Source organism: Parambassis ranga, chromosome 17 (assembly GCF_900634625.1).
Source record: "Parambassis ranga chromosome 17, fParRan2.1, whole genome shotgun sequence".
Classification (NCBI taxonomy): Eukaryota; Metazoa; Chordata; class Actinopteri; family Ambassidae; genus Parambassis; species Parambassis ranga.
Window position 1 is genome coordinate 10,647,178 of NC_041037.1, and position 25,464 is coordinate 10,672,641.

Here is a 25,464-nt window from a genome sequence, read left to right on the forward strand (position 1 = left end):
CTAACAGTACAACAGATCTATATCTGAAGTCTTCACAGAGCTTTCTCGTGCTGCCTCTCAGAGGCTGGCGCTGCCTTTCCTTTCTACTGCCACAAAAATCATCAACTTTTAAGTGTTTCTCCTCTTGCTCTGACTCTTACAGTTTTCAGCTGTCAGTGTTCTGGTCGATGCTTCGGGTCAGGTTTTACATCCATCATAAAAGTGCTGCTGCTGTTGCCATTTTCACCCTCTCTCCTATTATCATTTGGTACAGGCAATAAATCCTGCTCTCCACCGCTGTGCACTGCATCTCATTAGAGGCGTCATGTCACAGCGCCTGTTACATCTTGTTCCCATCGCAGCAGATACGAGGTCTCTGTTCATATCCCTATAAAACGTCTAATCGCGAAGGAAGTTCCTCTCGAGCTCGGATCAGTTCACATATCATCTCAGTCTGATGTTGACTCCAGCAGTAAAATCATCTCAGAGCAGTAATAGAGGTTTGCTGAGAGGTTGATGGTTTGATTTCCAGGGCTGCCAACAGGGCTCAGTAGAGAGAAAGCACTTAACATGAGTCTTGTTTATAAACGTATTTTTTTCTGCAGTAATGGAACAGTTTTCCCACAGGGGTCTCTCAGGATTCATCCAACAGCTTATCCATCAAATCTGAAGGAGCAATAGTGTTTTAAAAACAAAGTAAAATACACTTTAAGTGAATTTCTAGTAACATTTTACTGCAAGAAAATAGGCAATTAAAAAAAACTTTATTTGGATTTAAAATATGCCATAAAAATATTAAGAAAGCTGTTTGAGAGCCACCTAAAAAAATGATGATGTAGATATTTCATGATGATACTCCTGCTGCATTATGAAGCGTGATACTTCTTAATGCAGCGTATGCACAATGGCAGAGGCAAACGACCTGCTGCTGATTAAGCACGGTTATTAGTGTCTCTTCTCAGCACTCGAGGAGACGCTTATAGGATGAAACATGATGGAAAATGTGTCATTAAATCTTATCATTAGTACACTGAGTATTCCTATAGAAGTTATGAACCCCAACTAATTGCTGGTTTTATGCAGCATAAGCTCATCATACACATCTGGGGGACAGATGATGAGTCATGTAGTTTACCAAACATATAGTACACAACGACCAAGAGCCTCTCACAGAGCTGGAGAGGCTCTTACTGAACACTCTGAACACTGAATATTGTTGGAGAGATTCATTCAAGTTTTAAGATGATGCAGAAACCTTATACACAGCGTTAAGGATAGTTTCCCTTAATGCACTCTGACAGAACCTCCTGCACCTTCCATACATTACAATGCATTAATAATGTATTATAAATGTGGGCTCAGTGTAAAGTATTCCTGATGTTATCTTTGGATCCTTCAGCTCACACTGACTCTTTGAGGCACTGTGATTTCAGTATAGTAGGCTGATCAAGTCTCTATTATGGCAGGACTGGTTCAATGGTACAAATAGCGACAAGTTGCTAGTCTTTTGTGTACTATGTTCTCAGTGTTTTCTCTTGAGGGACACGAAGAGAAAGGGAGAGGCGCACAGAGTTGACGGTGTCTCCCTGGTGTTAGCAGCCTGCTGCTGTTTGCTGAATGCATCTATACATAACAGAAACAGCACTAAAGCCTGCTCAGATTAATTGGATCTGGCATAAAACTGCTCTCCTTGATAGGTACACACACAAACACACACACAGAGCTCTCACTGAAATCTTTGTAGCAATAACCCAAATTGACGTCTTGTAAACCAATCGTCTGGTTTAAGATGACTCAAACAGCTTTTCTCTGAGAATTTGCAGAACAAATGAGCACTTTTTCTGCCGAACACATAATGAGCCAGTTGTGTATGAGTGATAATGAGGCTTGTTGTGTTGTTGTGCAGTATAGATAGTCAAACACCATGTTGTGCTTTGGCTGTGTTTCGACATGCATTAAAGAGCAGCTCTGCTCATTATGTTGTTCGTGCAACAACAAGAGGGCATTAGCCAATCAAACGCAGGAGTCGGTAAACACTTCCTGTCGGCCAGCGACGACGTAAAGCCAGCTTAGCATCCCTGTTTATATCTGCTTGCTCTATACTTAGAGCTGTTAATGAGAGCCTGCTGGTATTAAACCGTATTCCAACAATTATCTGAACCAGCATAAGCAGTTAATATATAGTTGGGATATACTGTACAGTCGGTCTATGTGTGTGTTGATGCCGCTGTACAGCTTCATCCACCTATAGTCATATTCTATGAATGTGATGAGAGCACAATGGCAGCATAAGTCAAAGTGAGAAAAACCAACACTCATGGTAAGTGTGTCAGTGAGTGTGGACGAGCATTAATGTGACAGTTACACTGCAAGGACACACACACACACACACATGAAGAGTTGATGTACGTGTTGTGTGTGTAGAGCATGGCTTGTCTTTTATCCTGTTGGTTTAACCTTGAACCCACAGACACACACACACAGTTGCAGCTGCAGAGGCAGGTGGCGAGGACATCCAGAATCACAACAGGTGATGACAGTGTGTGTGATTTAATGTCGCTCTGGATCCTCACAGAGTTTCCTCATACCTTAAAATTCTGATTAGCCTTTAAAATATGGGTCTCCATTACCAAGAGTCATATGCTCATCATGTGACTGGGGGTGTTTTCTGTTATCAGCTTGTTGGATCTGTGTTTGTAGCATCCCTCCTAATTGTTACAGATTTTCTCCTCCTTCCATCTGTATGACATTGTCGTCATCTTGGTTGCCTGGTGGGGGGGGGTGGGGGGGTTGGGGGGGGGGGGGGGGGCGGACGGGCACGGCATGAACAGTACACTATGTGTGGTACAGTATGTGCCCGACTATGTGAGTGTTTCCTCAGGTGTGTGATGACTAAATCTAATCAAGCCATCTACAAGGCAGATTTTCCCCCAGATATTAAGCCGCCGTCAGTGTGGAAGAGTTTGTCATTTAAATGGCTGGGATAGTTGAGGTTTTGAGGACTTGTGTGTCTTTGTATACCGACTTGTGTTTCTCAAGCCTTTAACTGAAACGGAATCTTTTGTGTAATGTGGTTTGCTCACCATATTGAAGCAACTGATCCGGCATTACCTTCTGTTTTCTGATAATAACTTGGAAGTCTAATCAAATCTCACTGAAAACGAGAAGATTAGAAATCTTTAATTAAATTGAATACCTTGAAATAACAGCTGATGGAGTCCTCACACCTTTTTGATTGTATTTTACACCAACTCACCGTATCCAAATTCTTAAAGTCCCGACACAAAACATTCAAGCCAGAAAGCCCAAAAAGTGATAAAGCATTTTACTGAGAGTTATCTCACAGTGCTGTTCGGCACTGAGACTCTTTGGATGATGACAGAAATATTTATTCAATAAATCCTCATCACAGCTTCTCACAGAGTTTGTATTTTCAGACTGGTTTCTTCTGCAGCGACCTGTTTTTTCTGCTCGTCCTGTAGCTCAGACAGCAGCTCCAGTATCTGTTACCTCCTTAACTTTGAAGTGAAGGTCAGACGAAGACACACTGAGTGTAGAGTAACACAAAAACACAAAGATTTGGACTGACCTTCCACTTTGTATGAAAGTTATAAAGCAGAGAAAATCATGGTGACTCATGTCTGTATTAAAGTAATGTGTCTGTATACGCTATTAGGAACAGGTGGTGTGTGTGTGTGTGTGTGTGTGTGTGTGAAAGGTGTAAATATTTAAATCAGTGAGTCATCACCCTCTCCACCCATCTACATCTTCTCTCGTTCATTCATGCATAGTAAATACAGATCTGTATTATGCATGTAGAGGCAAAGGTGCAGGTCCTCAAACAGACACACCCAGACATCACTAATCAAACGATACACCTTTCAACAGTGCACAGGTTGTTTTCAGAAGTGCAGGTCTAAAACTTCCTCTCTTTTCTCCTCTCCTCAGCTGAGCCTCTTCCTCTGATGGACCTGTGCCGGCGTGCCGCCCGTATGGCGTTGGGTCGGGAGCGGCTTCACGAGATTGAGCGCCTCCCTCTGCCCCAGTCCCTCAAAAATTACCTCCAGTACCAATGACTGACTCCAGCAGAGCCTGCTGGGAGTACAAAGACACAAAACAGACCACCAGACAGTCTGAAGAGGGATGAACGAAGAGAATGAATTAAAGGATGCACATCGAAGGAAGAATGTCCACACTGGGAGCTCAGATGGTGGCAGGACAGGACAGCACCAGCTTCTTTTGGATTTTGAGCTGCTTTTTTTATGTTTTTGGACTTGAAATAAATTATTGATGATGGTGTCCCATCAGTGTCTCACTCATCCAGAATGAAAGCCCATCCTCTGATGGTGGAGTGGTGAAAGAGACAGTGGTAAGACGACCACCGCCACCTAGTGACGAGAGTGAAAACAGCGCAGTGAAAGCACACTAATCCCATCCATGGAGGCCTTTCTGACATACAGTCAGTGACCATGTCATTGCTGTTGGATACCACAGTGTGTATTCATGATCTCCACTGGCACAGCTGGCAGGCTGCAGAGTTTAGATGTCCAGGAGGATTTCAGCATTAATATAGTTTTTATCTCTAACTCGGGCGCACAGTGAAACATGGCTGCAGGGTGTGTGGAAGGTAGACACAGGAGAGGAGCAGGGTCTTCTTTCAGACATGTAACACTAACTTCCTTCATCTATCCCTCAGCTTTTAATTATCAATAACATCACAGTTTGATTTTTACACCAACCACTATTGAAAATGCTAAATAATTGTTCAGGAAGCAAGCTGCTGGAGTCTAGTTTAAAATCCACCACATATGTTTAAAATGTCAGCGTACAGATGTAGAATACCTCCTCAAAACAAGGCCTTAAACTTACGCATTCCTCCTTTAAATGACAACAAGAGGAAGAAGAAAAACAAACTTCTCAGCTTCATCACACCAGTGTGACCATAGGTTTATCAGTTGTAACTGTTTTTTCTCAGTGTGTTGCATGTCTGAAAGGGGCTTCTTAAAGGACCAGACTCTCACTGAATCATGTGTTATGATGTCGAATCACAACCAAAGTATTCCAAGCTGCGGGGTGTAAAACACATCGATGAGCTGCGGGTCGTGTAGCTAGTGCTAACGTGCTGTTGGCAGTAGGAGACACCTGCTGTTGTTTGTAGCACCCTGCTGTAGCTCACTGGTAGCGGACAGTATCTGTCTGCTCTAAACACAACTGTCTTAATGACTAACAGGACCAGAGCAGATCTAGTCACACTGGATCTATAATTCAAGCCTGTAGGAGGGCGTAGGAACATTACTGCTACACACACACACACACAACACAGACACTTAGACACTCTGAAGATCAATTTTCTTTCCTAAAAAAAAACAGAAAAAAAGCTTGAGTCACTTTTGTTTTGTTTTACATCTGAGTTTGTACCTTACATTATTATTGTTGTTATGATTTTTATTATTGTGAGTGTGGAGTCTGATGATGGTAGGAAGATGTTGATGTTTATTTATCACACAAACAACTAGTTTGATTATTGATGGTTACATTCAGGTAAATTTATTCAAATGCTTTGGGTTGAATGAGGAGAGAAAACTTGGATCAATGCTGCTTTTATTATATTTTATTATTATTATTATTATTATTATTATTATTATTATTATTATTAGTCATGGCGGTGGTCTTACCTCCTGTTTCTATCAGCCAGGATGGGGAAGCAGGACTATTTCAGCAAAGTAGTGGAATGTATGGACAGATGTTGCTATGTCAACAGATGAGAAATGTGAATAAATGCCAAGTGACTTTGGAAACTATTCCTTGTTTTTCTTTCTATCCTTTCACACCCTCCCTCTTAGAAACCAGGCCTCCCCAAAAAACACACAGCTGATGATTTTATCCCTAAAATATACATGTTACATCTAAAATTCATCTTAAAGCATCAAGAGCTGCTGTGAGATGAGAAAGGAGCCTGATGGTTCAGAAGCTTTCAGCATTTTTTATTTTGTCTCAGGGAGCATTTAATCTACCAGGGGATACCCTGGTTAGGAGAATAGGGCTGTAAAGTATCTGACTGTAAGTGCTTGCAATTGTCAAGTGTGCAGTTTTCACTTCAAGATGTAAACGGCTCATCGTGTCTGCAGCTGTAAATACAGCCATTGAGAAAATGAGGCTGAAGTACAAACAGAGGCAGCCACTGCTGAGGCTCAGTGTGCTTACAGGCTTCGTGTTTCCACTCTGCGATGAGGAATCAGACTCATTAAAATATTATCAGGTCCAGCTCATTGTGAAGTATTCAAGCATGCAAGGGGACACACATTCAGAGCCTTGTCCTTGACACTGCTGTAAGATGATATACGGCTTGACAAGAGATGAGCACAGGTCATGTGTAGAGGGTGATGATGTTTCATCACTGTCTTGTTTCATCACATGTTTATATTTAAGAAAAGATATAGTAGAGATAATCAATATTTCCTGTCTGCTATTCTGCCATATATCTCTATAGGACTCTGAAACAGACTTATTTTTCCCTAATAAGAATAAAATCCTCACATATAAGCACTTAACTTTCATATAAAGGTTCACTGATCTGTCCTCTGCACCTCTGCACTCTCACCAACAGTGTTAATAAAGAGAGAATCCTCCTGACACTTCAAACAACATTTCAGCTAAATGAAGGTGCATTAAGCAGTACAGTAAGCTCTGCAGCCTGTTTGATCCCAGAAGGAAAACTTCTGCACACATTTTTCTTTCTTCTTTTTTCAGAGACCTGCAGTATGGAAGCAGGTGCATTAGTGAGAAAATATTCATCTCAAAACACTTTTAGCTGCATTAACAACAAACTGCTTTAACAGCTAAACGTGTGATTTTAAAGTAAACAAAAACGTCTCACTGTCATTATTTCTATTGTCTTAAATACTGTTATATTATAGTAAAATGACAGACAATGTTGTCTGTATGTTCAGGTGGAGCCACACGCATCTATTGATGCCTGATAAATACTGTGGTGTAAATATTTTCTGCAGCAGAGTGGAAGCATAAAGTCAAAGGGTTGTGGTTAGAGATCCTTGGAGGAGCATTCCGTCTCTGCTCTTTTCATTTTGTTTTCATTCTGTTTTACATTCTAACCCTGATGTTCACTAATGCAGGAAAATGGCACCAAGCTGCACTTCTTTTCTATTCTGAGGAAGCAGAGGTGTGAAAAGGGTCCACACAGCACGCCTCCGTTCCTCTCCTGGGGTTGCAGAGTATGGATGAAGACCAGGAAATACAAGCAAGTCTTCTGATTAAAGCCGATTTAGAGAAATATCAGAATAAACAAAAATAGTGCAATATTTTGTGTTTCTGTCATCACTTCTGACATAAAATGTGACTCGCTGATCTAATGTGCTGAGAGAAGCACACATTGTCTGTTTGCAGTGTGGCTGAGTGAGCCAATGCACTCGTCAGATAAACACTGTTATGACTGTGACCATCTGGGACTGCAGGGCCTGTTTTGGCTGAACGGTGCTTCAGAGTATTCACAAAAACCTGAATAAATAACAACAGGGAGTGAGGAAGAAAAGTCCCTCTGAAACACAAGAACACACAGAGAATACCACAGTGTTGCAGGAAGTAATTAGGAGCCTCACAAGCTTAGAGAGGAATGTGCGTGAATGTGTGTGTTGTTGAGGGATTTGCACGTTCAATGTACTTTTGTGTGTTATGAATTCCAACTGGAGGTGAAATACATCATGTTGCTGGATGGAAAAATGATTTTTAGTAGAAGTTAAGGTTAACCCATGAGATATGTGTGGAGCTGATGATGTTATATACCTCATAAGAATGAAGGAAGCTGCAGGAAAAGCACTTGCACAGAGGGAAAAAAAGAAAAGTTAGAAAAACACACAGTGTTTTCCAACTAAAAGTCAATAACAATTAATTACATTCTTGCCCCTATGAGGTCCATTACTGCGTTATTGAACATGTGTGCTCATCAGTTAAAAAGGCACATTAAGCTACTGATTGGAAGATTGTATTTCTACATCCTCAGGGAGCTGCTGAGTGCAGAAATGAACAGTCAGCACTACTGTGAGCAGCAACTCTTCATCATCTGTACAAGAGCTGAACCTTTTACAGGTCAATTCAATAAAGGACAATTAGAAGCTCTGAGATGTCACATAATATAATGAGGTATACACAGTGTCAATATGATGTGTGTCAGACATTAAACTGCCATAAAATGTGTGATGTTTTACACATAAAGGGTTAATTCTCTCTAATTAAAACACATTGACAAGTTTAATCAAACAAAGAATTTAGTATTAACTTTGCATTATTCTCTTTATAGATCAGTGATTATACATGTTATATTGTTATTGTTGTGGTGTTTCTATATCATGTTCAGGAGCCAGTTAAACATTCAGCCAGCAGGGGGCAGTGATGCTCTGCAAGTGTGACAACTTCTGACTGTTTCTTCAGAGGCAGACGATCAGAACCAGCCTACTCTATATCCAGATATCCAGGTTTCTCAGTATAAAGAGCAGTGCCTGATCCCCTGGGACACCTGGTGTAAGATCAACAGATTTTTTTTGTTAAGGGAATCTTTGTTGTTGTCTACAAAATATGTCATGAGTTATTTTACCCACAATTCAGTGGGTAATTCAGTATATAAAATGTTGGTGGGTCTTGATTCTGTTCTTGTGGTGGGCTGACCTCTGCTGGTATTACCTGATGATGACAGAGAATTTACACAGTAATCTGCAGCAGATGCACCCTGCCCACCCACTTTTATGTCTGAGCTACACTGAGAACTGGAAACGTGTGAAAAAAAATCTCTAAAGGTTTTCACAACACAATTGCAAAATGTTGCATCACTCATGGCAATGTAAGTGTTTACCACAATGTTCGGTGTTCTCTAATCCAATAAAGACATTTAAATGTTGCATGAGTTTAACAGTATTAGCTGCAAGGTGAAGGTAATTTATTACCTTGTACTAGATTGATCATCTCATATATTATTATAGCATCATGAGATTATCAGTGCAGCATCAGTATTAGAGAATTACTGTTGCAGGTGCAACTAGCTTCATGTGCTAGTTCACCATTATAACTCATTATTTGTAACTAATGATCCACACACACACACACACATCATCAGACCACCTGTGCAGAACACACACAACGCAACCTCTGTAGAGTCTAAAACAAGTCTTTATTGGTCAATATACAGAAAGCGTGGGATGACCACTAAAGAGAGAGAAATCCCAACCATTCAGTTTACAAAAAGAAAAAGAATATATAAAATAACTGTCTCGAACATTTTTACAGGGTTTATTTTCATATGTAAAAGAATCTTTTTTTAATCTTTTTAATCTTTCAGAAGCATAATATATGACAAAGAAGGACAGAGAGGAAACAAGGCAGTTGTCTCACAATGATGACATCACAATCACAGGTGCTTAAAGGCCAGAGGGAGGGACAGGTGAAGAGGAGATGCTCAGAGGGAGTAATCATCGACACAGTCTGGACCTGAACAGGTGGGAGGGCCTTCCTCTGAGCAGGGAGTTTATTTAAGAGTTAATATCAGTGAAGAGTTTGAAGTCGTGGTGAAGTCGTGCAGGAATAAGGACATGACATCATCAGGAAATATAACTAATCTCTTCACGCCAACATTTAGGTAGCATTGTGGGATTTTATCTAACTTTAAAGGGGCACTCCAACAATTTTACACATAAATATCACTTCGTATGGGGAGGATCTATTAATGTCATTTGCAACAGAGAGTCTGAGCCGATTTTACAGCTGCTAAAAGATGAGACCAAACAAAACCGACAAACAAAAGACGGCTCACAATTTGGGGCTTTTCAACAGTGTTCAGACAGAGTTTTTCGAGAGTGCAGGAACCTGTTATATGGCAGTGAAGACATCGGCTGCTTCTGTTTGCTTCAAAACAAACGAGATATGTGTAACATGTTTACCCTGTTACACTGTTGGAAACAAGAACTAATGCCAGCATAATGCGCTGCTGTGTGAGTGTGTAGATGTGGAGGGGGGGGGATCTTTCTTCTCTCGACCAAAACACATATCAATCACCCTTTATAGCAGTACAGTCTCTGTTGCCGGTGTACCACTGTTTCTGTGATGTGGACTTTCATACTTGTTATTGTTGTTTCTTAAAAACACAGAGTCTCAGCGGCATATCGCAACATCTTCTCATATTCCTCTGCTGAAAAAATAAGGATGAGTGATCTACCGATCTATGAACAGCATTGACTACAGTATATATGACACACAAAGATGCAAACAAACAAACAGCCTTTAAAAACCTGTTTGTAAACAGAATCTTAACTCTTGCCAGTTTATTTTCATTCAGCCTGTAAGCTGATCAAGGTTTTATGTTTATGTTTGTGGAGAGCGCTAACATGTTTATTGTTAAGTGTCTGGGCCACAAAACCACAGCGCTGTGATGCATTCAGAGAAACACAGACTTCACTGACAGAAGAGTTGAAGATGAGAACAGAGGACACACACTAAGTGACAGAACAGCTATGTCATAGGCCTCGGGAAACCTACTATACATGATCTGGTGGATAAGATGTGTGTATGCAGTGGATGTTGCAGACAAAAGTAGTGTGAGGAGACATGAATGAAATCTGAAATGTTCAGATGAGCTGAATTTTATCATTCCAGATAAGTGTGCACACCTGATGATGACTGTGCTTGTTTGATACACTTTGCTCTGCTTCATTGATTGTTAGGTGACAAATTAGATTGTACACAGAGACAATGTTTTCCAGCATGACAGGCTGCTGCTGATTCTGTATGTTTCACTTTGTCCAGCAGGGGGCGGTGTTTCATTAAAAATGGAGACATGAAAGGATTTGAGGTGTTTTTTTTTCCAGCAACAGATTGTTGATCAGATATATTGTTTCTGTGTGTGTGTGTGTGTGTGTGTGCATGTGTGTGCATGTGTGGAGGGAAAGAAAGAAAGATGTGACCATGTAGAGTGTGTGTGGTCAGTATGTTATGGATGAACTGTCCCACTCAAGTTTTCCCTTCTGCTTTCTCTCTTTCACCTCTTCTCTCCCATCATCATTTTCCTCCTCTTCCTCCTCATCACTGTTATCTGACTCAGCACTTGTCACTCCTGCTGCCAGCTCTTCATCTTTCTCCCCCTCTTCCTCCTCCTCATGTTCTTCTTCTCGTACCTCTTCACTTAGTGCCTGTGGTCCTTTTATGTTCTATAGAATAAACACAGATGATAACCACATCAGGAGCCAAAAACACAGACACACATACATTCACACTGATATTGAAGTGTCATCAGACTCTCAGCCTTCAGCGTTACCTCCATTGGGTTGACAGTGATGGTGAGTGCAGAATTTTCCCAGTCCACCTCAGAGTCTTTGACCTCATCCTCGTCCTCTCTGGAACCCTCCTGATGAGTGGCGTGGATCCTGTAAACGCCGATCACCACTATCACCACCAGGGCAGCGATGCAAACCACGATGACGACTGTGGCTGCGGGAGGAGCAGCTCCTGGTCAGGAGGAAAATGAGCCACTGGTGTGAAAAATGACCAGAACCTGCTTGGTGTTCAGAGGGTTAAACAGCAAGTAACAGCCAGTCATCTTCAGAGCATAACTTTTCTCCACAGCTTTGCCTGTGGTTTACCTGACATGTGTGAGTTAAGACTGTGGATCATGAGTGGGTGATGTACAGGTCTCATGTACTGCGGTTGGACTGCCATGTGATTGACGTGTTCCACAGGCGCCGAGTGGTGAAGAACACTGACCTGTAGAGGCAGGACAAAAAGAGAGGAGGCGGTAAGAACAGTGTGAACGAAGGGGCATTCTCATGTGAGAGAAAAAGACTGATCAGATCAAACAGAGGAGACCGTTCAGATGAAACATCCAACAGACCTCCAAGCTGAACTCATTGCTGGTGTACCGGCCGTTGAGTTCAGAGCAGGTGAGTCTGAACTTTCTCTCTGTCAGAGTGGCAGGTCGCCAGTTCCTGTAGCGCAGCTGTCTCAGCGCCTGCTCATAGTGCACCATGGAGTCCACACCTTGTAACACAGACAAACATGTCCACCCACAGTGTCATGTTATACAGTGCATGCTAGTGTCATAAATTACCCTGTAATATATTACAGCACAGACCTATTTAATGTGCATGTTTATGCAGATGGTGTGTTTTTATACAGCCTCTCTTATCCTAACATATCATACCATATATTGATATTCCAGAGGTGGAGTTGGTGGCATCAAGGTGTTTTCCCAACAGAGCACTGTGATGAATCTCCAGACTCTCTCTCTCAGGATTCAGTTCATCTCCAATTACCAGCACGTCACAATAGTCCAGGTTGTGCATCACCTCCATGACTCCTGGCCTGCGGGCTGTGGGCACAGACACAAAATCATAAGAGTGTGGAATGATAAAATATTCAGCACATACTGGGGCAAAATTAAATAGTATTCAAACAGGAATAGCAGGAAAGTCTTTTACAGTAAATCAGCTGGAGCTTTATTAACAGGCTGATATGAGACCAGAGAGATCAGTACAGTCTGACTCACATCCACCAAAGCTGTCTCCCTTCATTACTGTGCTGGTGATGTGCAGCTCTTTGAAGGGTGCCACACCCAGTGGGCCCCGGAGGTCACTGGCAGGCCTGACGAGTCGATTAGATCCTGTAATGGTGATTCTCGGTTCACTGGGCGGCAGCACCATGACTACTGCCTTGATGTCTGGGATGGAAAGACACATGTCCTCTCCGAAACACCTGACACACACACACGCAGAAGAAGAGTGAGGAGGATGGAAGAGCACACGTGTTCAGGCTTAAGATTTGCAATAGATTTGTTGCCATTAGAAACACTGAAGAACAGGGACATGAAGCGGGGTGTGAGTGAACTGAGTTTCACATCGAAGTATCTATAAAACAAACCAAGTGAAAAATGATTAATGACTAAATAAGCAGCAGCCAAGGCAAAAACTGAGATTTACTGCTTTATCAGGACTGCATGTGTTTTTGTTTAATCAGACTAATAAATGAGTCACAATTTAAAAAATAATTAAATGACAAAAACTTTGTCAGAGGCTGAAAGATGAAAAGCAAAAGAAAGTGACATGAAAGTCTTTTCAAATGAACTCTGATTGATTCGAACAAATGTGTGACATCAACACACTTCATCTAGAACCACAGAAACAAACAAAGCTGTTAAGACTCAGTCGTAAAACTGCGGTGATGAGAAAATGTGTTTTCGGGGCCTTTAAGCTGCAGCTGATGTGCTCTGTTTGTCCGATCAATTTACAGTGAGTGATTATAATTGATTACCACTTGTGCCAGAACAAGCAGGTGATAAATGCTGAAAACTGGCACAGGTACAAACTCCTCTGATGTTCCTCCTACTCTTCAGCAGGTTGCTAATTCTCCTATATATACCTCAAAGTACATTACATACATTTGCTGTTTATATTTTATCCTCTGCTCTACAAATACTTGCTACTTTTGTGTCTAGTAGGTAAACATGTGATTAAATGAGGAACAAAAGTAGTAACATTATACAGGAAAATATTGTTGCTGATCTAAAATGTGCACTTATCACAGTGAAATTAGTCGTCAGCTCTGCTTTAACCTTCACACACACACAGTTGAGCACAATACAAAAATGGTCTCACATATATCCAGGCTACTCTCAAACCTTTATCATCGAGCTATTTATGGATGCTAAACAATATAAAACCACATCACTATGTGTAATGTCTGTAAAATCCCAGTTTTACACAGCCTGCAGTTTTAACATATGTGCTGAGTGCTGAGGCGGATCACTCAGCCTTTATCTGGAGCTGGGAAGTGCTGCTCCGAGTCAGACAGCCTCTAATGCTGTTGCTTGTTGAAAGCACCTCACTTTATCGACCAGCACACGTCTTGACTAATTTGACCTGTCTGCGTTTGGTGCTCAACAAATGAACAGGTGCTGCGGAGACAAGGGAGGAACATAAAGGATAAAGCTGAAAGACATGTGAACATGTAATGAGCACACACTCCATATATACACAGACAGATGCAATCAAGCAGGCTGCACTTAGTGTGTCGCGGCTCTGACAACGACCGGGTCAGACGTGAGACCTGCAGGGCAAATCCTCATCAATACCAGGACGTAATAATAGCAATTAAAAACCCAACTACTAGTTAGGCTCTGAGTAGCAATTTACATAATCATCGTGTAAGAATGAATCTGAATTTTCTGGTACTAGTTAGTATTTGATTCACAGTATAAATTATAAAGTCCATTATATTTTGCATTCCTATTACATTTTGTAGGTGGACTTTATGGCCTGATGGTGGTGCTAGAGAAGTATTAGTGGGTCAACAAACGGCACTTACATAAGGAAATGTATTTACCTTTAACATAGATAATTAACTTATTAGTGTAGATGGGAATCTAGCAAGAACATTTACATGTGTGTTGGGTGACTGACATCATCATCCTGAGCATCTGCTGCAGCAGAACAAAGTCAGTTCAATCAAGTTAAATCAAATCAAATCAAATCAAATCAAGAGTCAGGCTCAGAGAAAAACAGACAGAGGAGACAGAGAACAAAGAACAGAACAAAAGTACAGAAACGGAGACTCTAGCAACACAGTTGCTGCCATCACCAGAAGGCTTAATGCAGACAGCTGGTCTGTTTAGTGGTTTAATCGTTTTTACACTAATGAGCCATCTCTCTGAGAGTTCTGGGGCTTAAAGACAAAGACAGACAACGCATCTGAGGCTCCAACACTTCTGCTCCTCTGGCTGTTTGTAGTCTCTGTGACCCCCCACTGCACCTATCTATATATGTAAGTATGTATGTGACTATCATGTTTTATGTATGATGTATGAATTTAAATTAGTGTTCTACAGGTAGGACCACAACACCTGCAAACAAAGGTGTGTCATAAAGAGTTAAAGTCTTGATTATGCAAAGGATGTAGCAGGTTTACATTCCTATTCACAGCAGTGCTCTGCTTCTACTACACATACACAGAAGGGGAAGACATCAAGCAACACAACAAATGTGGAGCCGTCCTGCACATCAAACAGGTCCAAACGTCTCCCTGTGACCTGCTGAATGCACGAGGCACAGGAGTTATCAAATGTTAGTTAATGCAGGGGGTGTAGCTACACAGGTGTATTATCTACATAAGCCAGAGTACATAAGCGCCTTTTTCACTGACATCAAGTACATCCCAACAATACAAGCTGAGGCTCAGGTGATAGAGACGTATGTCCACTGATACTAAGGTTGGAGGTTCAACATCTAGCTCCTTCACATGATGTTTAACAGCACCATGGAGCTTGCAGCTCTGCACCTTTAGTGTGTGAATGAGAAGCACTGTAACACTTTTGAAGCATCACAAAGGCAAAAAGTAGACTTTACAACAATCCATAATCCACATGATGTGTGAGTGATTAATAATGTAAAAAAAGACAGTGAAGATAAATGTGCCATGAAAAACAAAAGGTCTGTAACTGAATGTAAAGCTGCATCCTCTGTGTGGACACTTACTGCACTGTTGTGGTGATGTGCAGCCGTCGGAGGCCCGCTGTGGGGAACTGACGGGAGTTGATGTAGGAGACTTTGGTCATGGCTGTGTTGATGCTGTCCACATCCTCTCCTTCCACCACCAGCACAGACTGGGCTGGGTTAAAATGGAACTGACAAACACAAACATCAAGTTAATAAATCCAGTAAATGACTGAATATTAGCTTACAGCAGTTTTATTTGATTTCATACAAAAATTTTTTTTAAAAATCTGACAAAATAATTCAGCCTTTTCTGATTAGAACTGAAGGTCCCTAGTTAGTCAGTAGTGTTGCTTCTTGGTAACCATGTCTTAATTTCTCCACGCACCTTTATGTCCTTAGCGAGGCTTTCAAGAGAGTTGATATCAAGGCCCTCTTTGCAGGCCTGCAAACAGGAGATAACCTTCTGCGTTTCAATGCGGCCCGGTCGGATTGTCAGACCTGACAGGCTGCCATGGAAATACTGAGTGAACCTCGGAGTCCCTATCTCACCACCTAGCAGGGGCGAGAGGACACATGGATGGTAAGAAAGAAGAAGAAGAAAAAATAAGTACAGATGTAGAGAGGAGAAGAGTGGAAGGTAAAAATAAATACCTAAATAGAAAGATCGGTGAATGATAAGAAGATGAAGAAACTGCAGTTTTCTGAAAATGACATCTGTGAATGTGCTATAAAGAGTTTGAGATAAAAAAGAATGCTGCAGCCTTTACATGTAATTTAATTACCTGTTTTTTTTTTTTTTTAAATATGGTCTAATGGGGTTTACATACTGCTTAAAAATGATGAAAGCGATGACAGTGAATAAATAATAAATGCCTGTAACCTCTGACTAAAAAGGAAAAGACTCTCTCTAATCACATCTTTGGATTTTGCTCTCTGTGTGACTGCTGCACGCTCCAGATAAGCAAGCGAAGCAGGTGGCAACAGCCTAAAAATGGTGGCATTACAGGAGTTCTATCCTATACTTGATTAGGTTATAACTTATATATAAATACCATTTCCAGCATCTGATTTTTTACACTTCCTGTCGCAGTGTCAAACCAAATTTTATTCACCAATTTGACAGACGCTTGAGAGCACGCTTGACCTGAAATGTTCTGCCACTGCCGCAGCCGACGGGAAATACACCCATTCATACAAACTAAATGGAAGCTCCAGTGCAAGCCAACACATTGGCAGAGTGGTTGTGTAGGAGCTATCACAGCAGTACAGTCAGCGGAGTCTGTCAAGCCCTGACATCTTCTTAAGAGTGGAGTTTCTTTTTTTCATACAGAGCAGCAGATTTTCCTGTAGGACATGTCAGCTCTGCTCTCTGCTACAATTTCACCACTTCTGATGAAGTGTGCTATTTCCTGCAAATCATATAGGTCTGCTCCACTTCAGGTAAATTACTCACTGTGTGAGTCTGTTAGGTCAGCTGCAGCTTATACATTTTAAAAAAGCTTGGCAATGGACCACAACTCCCCTTCCAGCAACAAAATTAATTATATATCTGAGATTATGTTAGTACTCCAATACATATTACAAGTATGTCTGAGTGGAAAAAACATAAATTAAAATAGTATGTCACAAGTTTACACTCAGTTTATAGTCTGAAGCCATTTTTTTAACAGTGCAGGCTGGTTTTCCAGGGCTGAAGAGGTGAGAATCACAGCAGCACAGACGGAGCAGACAGCAAACAGAAACTCAAGAAAGAATCTGCCAGCTGATACAGATGGTGGCGGTAATGCACCGTGGGCTGGATGCCAACAAGGAAGAACTGCACTGAGGCTTTTCATCAATACTTTATCCAAACACAAAAACCACGCTTGGTAATAAATGTAAGCATTAAATTACCTCGTCACCCAAAAATCATTCAACAACCAACCGCGCCAACACAACCCATAGATATTATATGCTGATTTCTCCACTATATTACAGACAGAATGTACCATATTCCTTTAATGCTGCTGAATGCTGACTCAGCAGTTCTGTTGTTTAAGGTTGCTCCCTCATTTAATGCAGACTGGAAGTTCTCCGGGAGCCCAGCTATCCTGTACAGAGCGGGGGCTCAGGGGAATTGTAAACAGAACACTGCAGCTGTTATCCTGAACCAGCTAGCCTGCATACAGCTGGAGACTCTCTCAGCTCTGTCAATCTGCACCGTACAGGTGTGTGTGTACACATGAACAGCTGACAGAGAAAAACAGCCACATTACACTCCCCTCAGCAAGCCGAGCAGCATTTATATAACGCTGCAGTGCATACTGAGGTATTTATAACCAGATAATTAGCTGTCAATGAAAGTGAAGAGGTAAGTTCAGCTGGTCAGAGATTTATGTGTACACTTTCTGTATGTCACCTCAGAGTGAAAGCTACAGCACCAGAAACATTTAAAAGCAAACTTTAGAGAAGAAAAAGCTTTTTACTGTAATTATTTCCATGAATATAAACAAGCTTTATGTCATAGCAGCTTTAGTCCACAGCCATAAAACATCAACATGTTGTTGAGCTCTGTGTGTAACTAAACACAAAGTTTTAATTTTATTCTCTCACATATGTTTAACTTTATTATCTGTCACAGACACATGTGCAGTGTAACAAAAGTGTTGCAGTAGACTCTTTTAGAATCATTTTTGTACCTGTTAAAAATGGTTCTTTTAAGAACATTAGTATTAATTAGTAGATCTGTCCCTCTGTGCTCGCTCTCTGAGCTCCGACATAATAACTGTATCTCTTTATTGAAAATGGATTCTTGATATTTCTCTTGTCAGTGCGCTCGCAACAGACACGGTGAGCACCGTGCATTTAAGATGACAAGACAAGAAGGTGTAAGGAGGGGCCGGCTGAGAAGCAGCTCTAATTTGTCTGCCCATCATCTCCCTTTCTCCTCGAACATAAAAATATTCCCCCATTATACTCTGCCTTTTTTCTTCTCCATCTTCATGTCTCTCAAAAGCACAGCTGAAAGGTTTCCATTAATATGCTGGACATCAATATGTACTATATATTCATACCGGTCACTTTAAAAAGTTGATTTGCACTGCCAGTTTTTACTCTTTTTACTCTTTATTAGTGCGAACTAATAGATTGCATGTCTAGACATGCATTTATATTAATACAGTATCATAAACAATGGAACAGGAGGAACCTGTCGTATACTTTGCAGCATGTCGCGCACACTCATTAGCAGTGCGCACAAGTGTATTCTATGAATATTTTCTATGCATAAGCAAATCAGCAAATAAACAATGAGCATGATGATTTTAATTACTGCCCTAATTTGAAGAATTAAGAGTCCCACTGCAGATCCATAACAACCAAAGAACCAAACATCCTGTGTGAAGTTAGATTTTAGAGACGTGTTGTATATTATTACTCAGTCTGTTACATTATAAGTTTGTCTTAGTCATTTTATTTTTCTTCTTCTTCATTTACAGACTTTCTTACAAAGTCATGAGACATTTTTAAAATAAAATTATTATGTTTTATCTTTGTTATAATTTTAACCTTCTGTTGTGTGTTTTCTTACTGTGGAGGAGCCATGAATAAAACCCACTAAAAACAAGCGCCAGAAGTCACCCCACGCAATTCTTCTTTGTTGAATCAGAATTGAGAATCTGAAGTATTGTGCTTGAAGTATCTGAATACTGTGAAATGAATAAAACCAAATACTGCCAATCAAAGTCAAACATCTTATTAACTGCTCAGAAACAACAACAACTAACCCGTTTTCTTATTAACCTTACAAAGCAGCACCACACGACTTCGCTCTGCTCTCAGGGCAGTAACAGTACAGCTTGAATGCCTTTTATTCCACATGTCTTGTCATTATGTTGTTGATTGTAGGGAAAAAGAGGATGAAGAAATGAGAGACTCTGAAAGGCAATCTTGCTCGCTAATGGTCTGCAAAGTTATCAGTTGCGGCTTAGTGAAGCTTAAAGCGGCTTCATTGGGATGTAATAGCTGGCAAAGTTGTCCTCCATTCACTCGAGCTAATCCTTCCTTCAGGGCTTTCTCTCACAATCAGAGATTCATGGAAAGAGGCAGCAAAAGAGGGCTGTATGAAGCATGGAAGAAAATGATGACGACAAAAGGGAAATTGCAATCAGGCACAGGATGAAAGGAAATTTAAACGGCAACCAAAATGCCATCAGGACTGAGGCGTTGGGATGATGCTGGCGAGCTGGCTGCTGAACGGATCACTACTGTCTCATTCCTCCCTCCTATGAAGCACTTTTGTGTAATTATTCAAGCAATAAACATGGCAGCAGGGTAGCTCTAATTCATTCCAGTGCTATCACCACTTGTTCTCGTTCCCTGCCGCTGGAAATGACACGCAGAATTTTCTGTTTGATACCCGCTCGGCTTGTGCTTCTCCATTTCAAAGAAGAAACACCCACCGCCCCGGGGACATAAATCTTAATCTCTTTATTTATTTTAACAGTGAGAATCCTGCTTTCCCTCTCTCTTCCTGTTTGTGATTCAAATGTAATTTTCAACAACTTCGGACCGCTCTACCAATTTGATGATGAGCGGTCCCCATGTTGTTCTACCTGAAAAAAATTACAATACATTTCAAATGTATTACTCTCAATTGTGTTTCTGCATTCTTAAAAGAAGAGTCTTCAGTTTATTTCCCAGTAAAATTTCAGCCGGGGATAATAATCATGTCATCAGCTGGACTCAAGCTACAAAATGTACTTTTTAGATGCTTGTCACACAGTGCAGTGGTATAAGATTAAGATTAATCTGCATTCATCTATTTTATTATATTTCAATAAAAGTACGAGTCTGGCTTGCTATTGTATTATTATGCTAACAATATTAGCTCTGGGGTAGCAATGACCCCAGAGTTTTTAAATGTGTAAACAGAGGTGCCTTTTCTCTGCTGCCTTTCTTTTATTTATTCATACACATACATGAACAACATGCTACTGCATCTAATACAACTGTCAGATCATTATACAGTTGTTATAACACGGTGTGGTAGCTGACTGATATTTTCAGACATGCCTGCACGCGTGCACACACACACACACACACACACACACACACACACACTGACCTTGCCAGCAGGCGCCCACGGTCAGCTGTGTATCAATCTTTGAGGCGTGAATTGGCCAGTCATCCGTCACCAGGTAGGGTTCATAGGTCACACCGTCCACAAATAAAGTCACTGCAGGAAATTCCACATTGATTACATAATAGTGCCACTCCTTGTCACAGATCTGCAAAACAAAGAGAAAAAATATCACATCATTAAACAACAGCGCTGCATTATTATGGAACTGAATAAATCAGTGCTGTTTTTCCATTGAGGATTATGTTTATGGGGCTGCTGTTTGTGTAGATGATGATGTTTACTCCAGTCGTGTAGTATAAAAGGCCCATCCTTGAACGTTTTTTGACTTTCTACCTTCAGTAAATGGGACGCAACAAATTCCTCTCCTCTTCCCTGGATCATTTACTCCCTGATGCCCGAGACAGCTAATGAGGTTTCCCTCTAATGAGCTGTTCATTAAAGGCACATGATGACTGATAAACACAGCTGTGGAGGACTCGTGCGCCATGCAACTTATATCAACCAGCATAAATGCACTTTGATTATTCGGAGAAGACACATCCCACTGCGTCTATACCCACACAGATTTTATGTGTTATATGCCGTGAAATGGTAAGCAAGATTAGACAATTGAACATAAATGAAACACATGTGTTACAGACATTCTCTACTGACGGAGTAATTTGTTTTTAATTTGTTTTATTTGAAGCATTTTGACTTAGCCACTTACCTAGACATAGCATCTGTTCTATGATAGACTGGGCCTAAGGATTCTCTGAAGAGAATATCCACTAGTTTAAGATTCACAGAAAGGACACAGCAAGAAAACATTTAATATTCAGATCATTTTTTGTTGCCACACACACAAATACACAGCACATTTCTTAAGCTGTGTTATTTGGTAAGGAAGCTAAAATGTGTGTTCTTGCAACTAGGAATCTCCATGGATGTTAGAACTACAGTCTTACTACAAATTCCTACAGGAGCATCCCTGAAACCCCTCTGAACCTGGCACCACAGTCACTCTGTGTATACTAAACCACCATGGATTTCTTTTTATAACTAAGTTATGAAACCTTGCACAGCCTGTTTACTTTGGATGTGTTCTGGTGCTCAATAAATTACATTGTAGTGTGATACCTTGGTGTGGTATCATGTGTTTTCTTGGAGTGTGAATACTACTGAAGTATACTGAGATGCCATCGGTGTGTTATTACCAATGAGAATATGTGTTGGTGTCATCTTCTCACTTCTCACGATGGATACTTGACTAGACAGGCAGAATGAATTGCCACTTCCATTCAGCTGCTGTCTGACTGCCTGCCTGTGGAGGTGAGTGCAATGTTACACATGTCTATAATTATCTGCACTGTTTTGTAGGTGACTGTTTCCCCATATACTGCACTTCATATTCCCAAAGTAGTGATTAGTGTATGTGGAGTAGCTGCACAGTGCATGAACCTTTTATTAAAAAGGACACCAGACAAAAAGTAAATCTAGTGTGAAAGCTAAATCCTAAAAACATCTCTTTTAGCTATTGAGCAGAACAACAACATCTACTAATTAGCAATAATGCTTGAGGATGTTGAGAATGTCAGCAGATATGTGGTGATACACTTAAAATTCTGACCAGATTATAAAGAAAACACACTACATCACTAAAGTTGCATACTAGCTCACAGTTTGTAAGGGCCCCAACACTAGACAGATATACTGTAGTATATGTAAAGGATTTTTAAACTTTGTGTGAAATCACACTTATTTTGTTCACACAGACCCTTAGTAAGCATCCGTCCACTGCACGCTCTCAGCTGCTCAGGCATGTTTGTATAAGTGCCTGTCTGAGGACATACTAGTCAGTGGAGGCTGAAAAGTATTTCTCCTTTCCATCAGTGTAATGAGACAATGAAAGCTGAAACGCTGTGATGAGCTGGTCTCCACAGGCAGGCTGCAGGACCTGACCAGGATGAACACAGCCACCGGAGCGGTCACACAACAGAAACAGAAACCACCGAGCACCAAGACGCTAAGTCCATATCTGTGTAGACCAATGTACCCTATTTTAAAATGTATTAGGTTTCCACAGTGTTTTGTACTTAATAATAACACATACATTTCAAAATGACAGTACTAAAAATCAAAGCAGCCGCATTAATAACTATTAAAACGCAGGCTTGACTCTTCAGTGTTGAGCGACTTTTGATTCGATGTACACCCCCTTTCTGGCTCTACTACTGTACCTCCTTCCACTTTTGATAAAGGTTCTTTTGGCAGACACCAGGGACAAACCCTGCCTTACTTATCCGGATTCTCTATGCGCAGTGTATTACCATGCAATTGCAGTATTTTATTGCTGAGAATAAAACACCGGAGATAAGCCCGTCTATCTTGTGGATATCTGCCACGGCGTATTTACGAGGGGCTATTACTTCTTATACATCAGCACAAAGGAGGGAAGAGCTTAAGAGCCACTTGGACCTAGAAAATATTACACAGTCTGGGGACTAAATTTAGGTTGAGAAGGGAGTTCTGACACAGAGTCCCAAATCTATCATGTGTTTATTTATTTATTTGGTGCCAAACAGAGGCGCTATGACAGGTCAACCTGAATGGAGTATTCTGCACATCACTGAGGCCAAACACACATACAGCCCTTTATTCACAGACAGCATTAGTGCATTCTAAACCTGCTGACATAAACAGAATAATGAGGACATCCTACCAGCTGCAGAGAAGCCCTTTAATAAGGTCAAGTTTTTTTTTATTTACTGGAGAGATTTGGGATGCAGCTGTATTGTTACAAAACGTGTGGCACTTATTTCATCATTGCTATTTTTAACCATATAAAGAACATACTATGACTAATACAGTGGTTGGCAATGACTGCTCCATGATACTGCCTTGCTTAATTTCTAGATTTTTAGCATTCATGAGATGATAATAATAATAACAATTATAAAACAGTGAAGCCTTTAGGTGCTGCTACCCTTCTTCTCTCTTCTTCTCATCTGTCCTGGTCTGTGCCCTGTTGTCTGAACTAATTCCTTCTGTTTTTCCTGGCCCCGTTATCCCCACGCCCCACCTCATCACTGCCTCCTCCTAACTCCCACCTTCTTCTCTTTTCATCTGTTTTGTTCCTCATCCCATCCCTCGCCTCTCCTCACCTCGGATCTCCTCTTTTCTGCCAGTGTTGTGGCACAACAGTTCTGATGCCAACCTATTATGTGTCAGTGTGATAATAACAAGAATAGTGCAGAAAGAAAGAAAAATAGCGAAGAAAAAAAAAATAGTGAATAAAGAAAAAAAGGTTACAGAAAAGGGGGGATAGTTGCACCAACATGCTCAACAGCCAACATACATGTTCAACTGAACAGGTGTTTTCTATTAAAAAACGGTGATATAGGGTAAAGAACTATCTATCCTCTGAGCCGAGGCAGTATTTTTTCTCTAATGTTCCAAAGATAATTAAACTTAATAACAGAAAACTGCTCCCTACACACTGATTTCTGGCATTGCAATGCGCACGAGTGTTAGCAAAAGTGCTAGCAGTGCACTGTTACTATAGAATCTTTAAAATAAAAGCTGAACTACTGGTTAAGACAGAATACATAATCTCTCAGTTAATTATTTAAGTTTAAAAAAGGAGTTAGATGAGGACAATAGAGAGCAGATATGGAAAAACAAGTTGTCAGTACATTAGTATTCTTTGAATTATGGAGTGCACTCATGTATGCTAAAAGCACTACAAGCAACATTATGAATCCCTCCTCTTACACACACATACACACACACACTGCTGCTATCCTACAACACACATACAGGGCAAAGACTGTAGTTAGTGTATGTTTTGCTGATGCTGTTAGTCTGAATAGGAACACAGAAAGCATCTAAAGACGTAAAAGTCCAGCTGAGCACTCAAATGAAGGCATTTGTAGAAAACAGTCTGGAAATGAAATAAGCACACAGTGAAGCTGTAGATGCTAGAGGCAATGCCCTGCTGCTCGCTGTCTGTTTCTGTCTGATTCTCACAGAAAAGTGAAAATATATGTTTCACTGCCAACTCAGGCCTGTTTGACTTGCAAAATTAGATTCAGAGCAAAAGTGAACGGTGAATATAAACGCAGGGGTACTAGAGAAAACATGATGCACACTAAAACTAATTATGGATTTGCTCATACAAAAACAAAACACGACATGTCAAGGAGGCTCCTCGTCTGCATTCATACTCTGCATTCTAAATATTGTTATGAACTAATGTCTGTGTGCACTTATTGTAAACTGAAACATTCATTAGATAGTCTGTTGTGAGTGAGACGAAACTAAACAACACTCAGTATATCCTTGTTGTAAGAGGCGGCACAGTCACACACCATCACCAACACCAACCAATTAATCTCATAACAAACAAAGAAAGGCTTCTAATCAGCACAGACCAGAGAACAAACCACAGCACAGCAGCCATGATGGTAGCAGGCAGATAACTGTAGATGCTTTACAGACATGCAATAAGAGTGATTTTCTTCTCACACACACTCTGTGCCTATTATTGAACTCAGACATAAATGATAAATAGCAGGGGCTCTGCAGAAGTTTCAGCTGTTGTAACTGGTGAAATTGTCTCTGATTTATCACATGAGATCTGCACCCACACTCTGTCATTTGTACTTTTTTTTCAGATTTGAAAGTATCTTTAATCCTTTAAAAGAAAGAACTACTGATACTGTTTCACTTCTTTACATTCTGTTAACATATATTTTAGCTATCTGTGGGAACACTGCTATGAGTAAAAAAGGGTTTCAGTCAATGTGACATCATGCAGACTTCAGACTTTGTGTACATAAAGGTTCAGGCACAGGAAGATAATCTGTTTTTTTCTTTCTTTAACATCTCTCCTCTGCTGTG

General features: G+C 40.7%; 2 protein-coding genes across 8 annotated transcripts in view; one reads left to right on the forward strand and one right to left on the reverse strand.

Moving 5' to 3' along the window:
- Nucleotides 1-4,278, forward strand: part of LOC114449335 (SPRY domain-containing SOCS box protein 4-like) — a 54,809-nt gene extending 50,531 nt beyond the window's left edge. For all 7 annotated transcript variants that reach the window (XM_028426913.1, XM_028426920.1, XM_028426919.1 and 4 more), the window contains one exon: nt 3,928-4,278. In XM_028426913.1, coding sequence (XP_028282714.1) covers nt 3,928-4,055 — 128 coding nt within the window. In that variant the 3' untranslated portion in view covers nt 4,056-4,278. The remainder of the gene's footprint in view (nt 1-3,927) is intronic.
- Nucleotides 4,279-9,138: 4,860 nt separating this feature from the next.
- The window catches only part of clstn2a (calsyntenin 2a), a 99,473-nt gene continuing 83,147 nt past the window's right edge, over nt 9,139-25,464 (reverse strand). The window contains exons 10-18 of the mRNA XM_028427463.1: nt 20,566-20,728; nt 15,847-16,013; nt 15,501-15,649; nt 12,521-12,726; nt 12,176-12,343; nt 11,867-12,012; nt 11,619-11,739; nt 11,294-11,484; nt 9,139-11,186 (exon numbers count right to left, since the gene is read on the reverse strand). Coding sequence (XP_028283264.1) covers nt 10,962-11,186; nt 11,294-11,484; nt 11,619-11,739; nt 11,867-12,012; nt 12,176-12,343; nt 12,521-12,726; nt 15,501-15,649; nt 15,847-16,013; nt 20,566-20,728 — 1,536 coding nt within the window. The 3' untranslated portion in view covers nt 9,139-10,961. The remainder of the gene's footprint in view (nt 11,187-11,293; nt 11,485-11,618; nt 11,740-11,866; nt 12,013-12,175; nt 12,344-12,520; nt 12,727-15,500; nt 15,650-15,846; nt 16,014-20,565; nt 20,729-25,464) is intronic.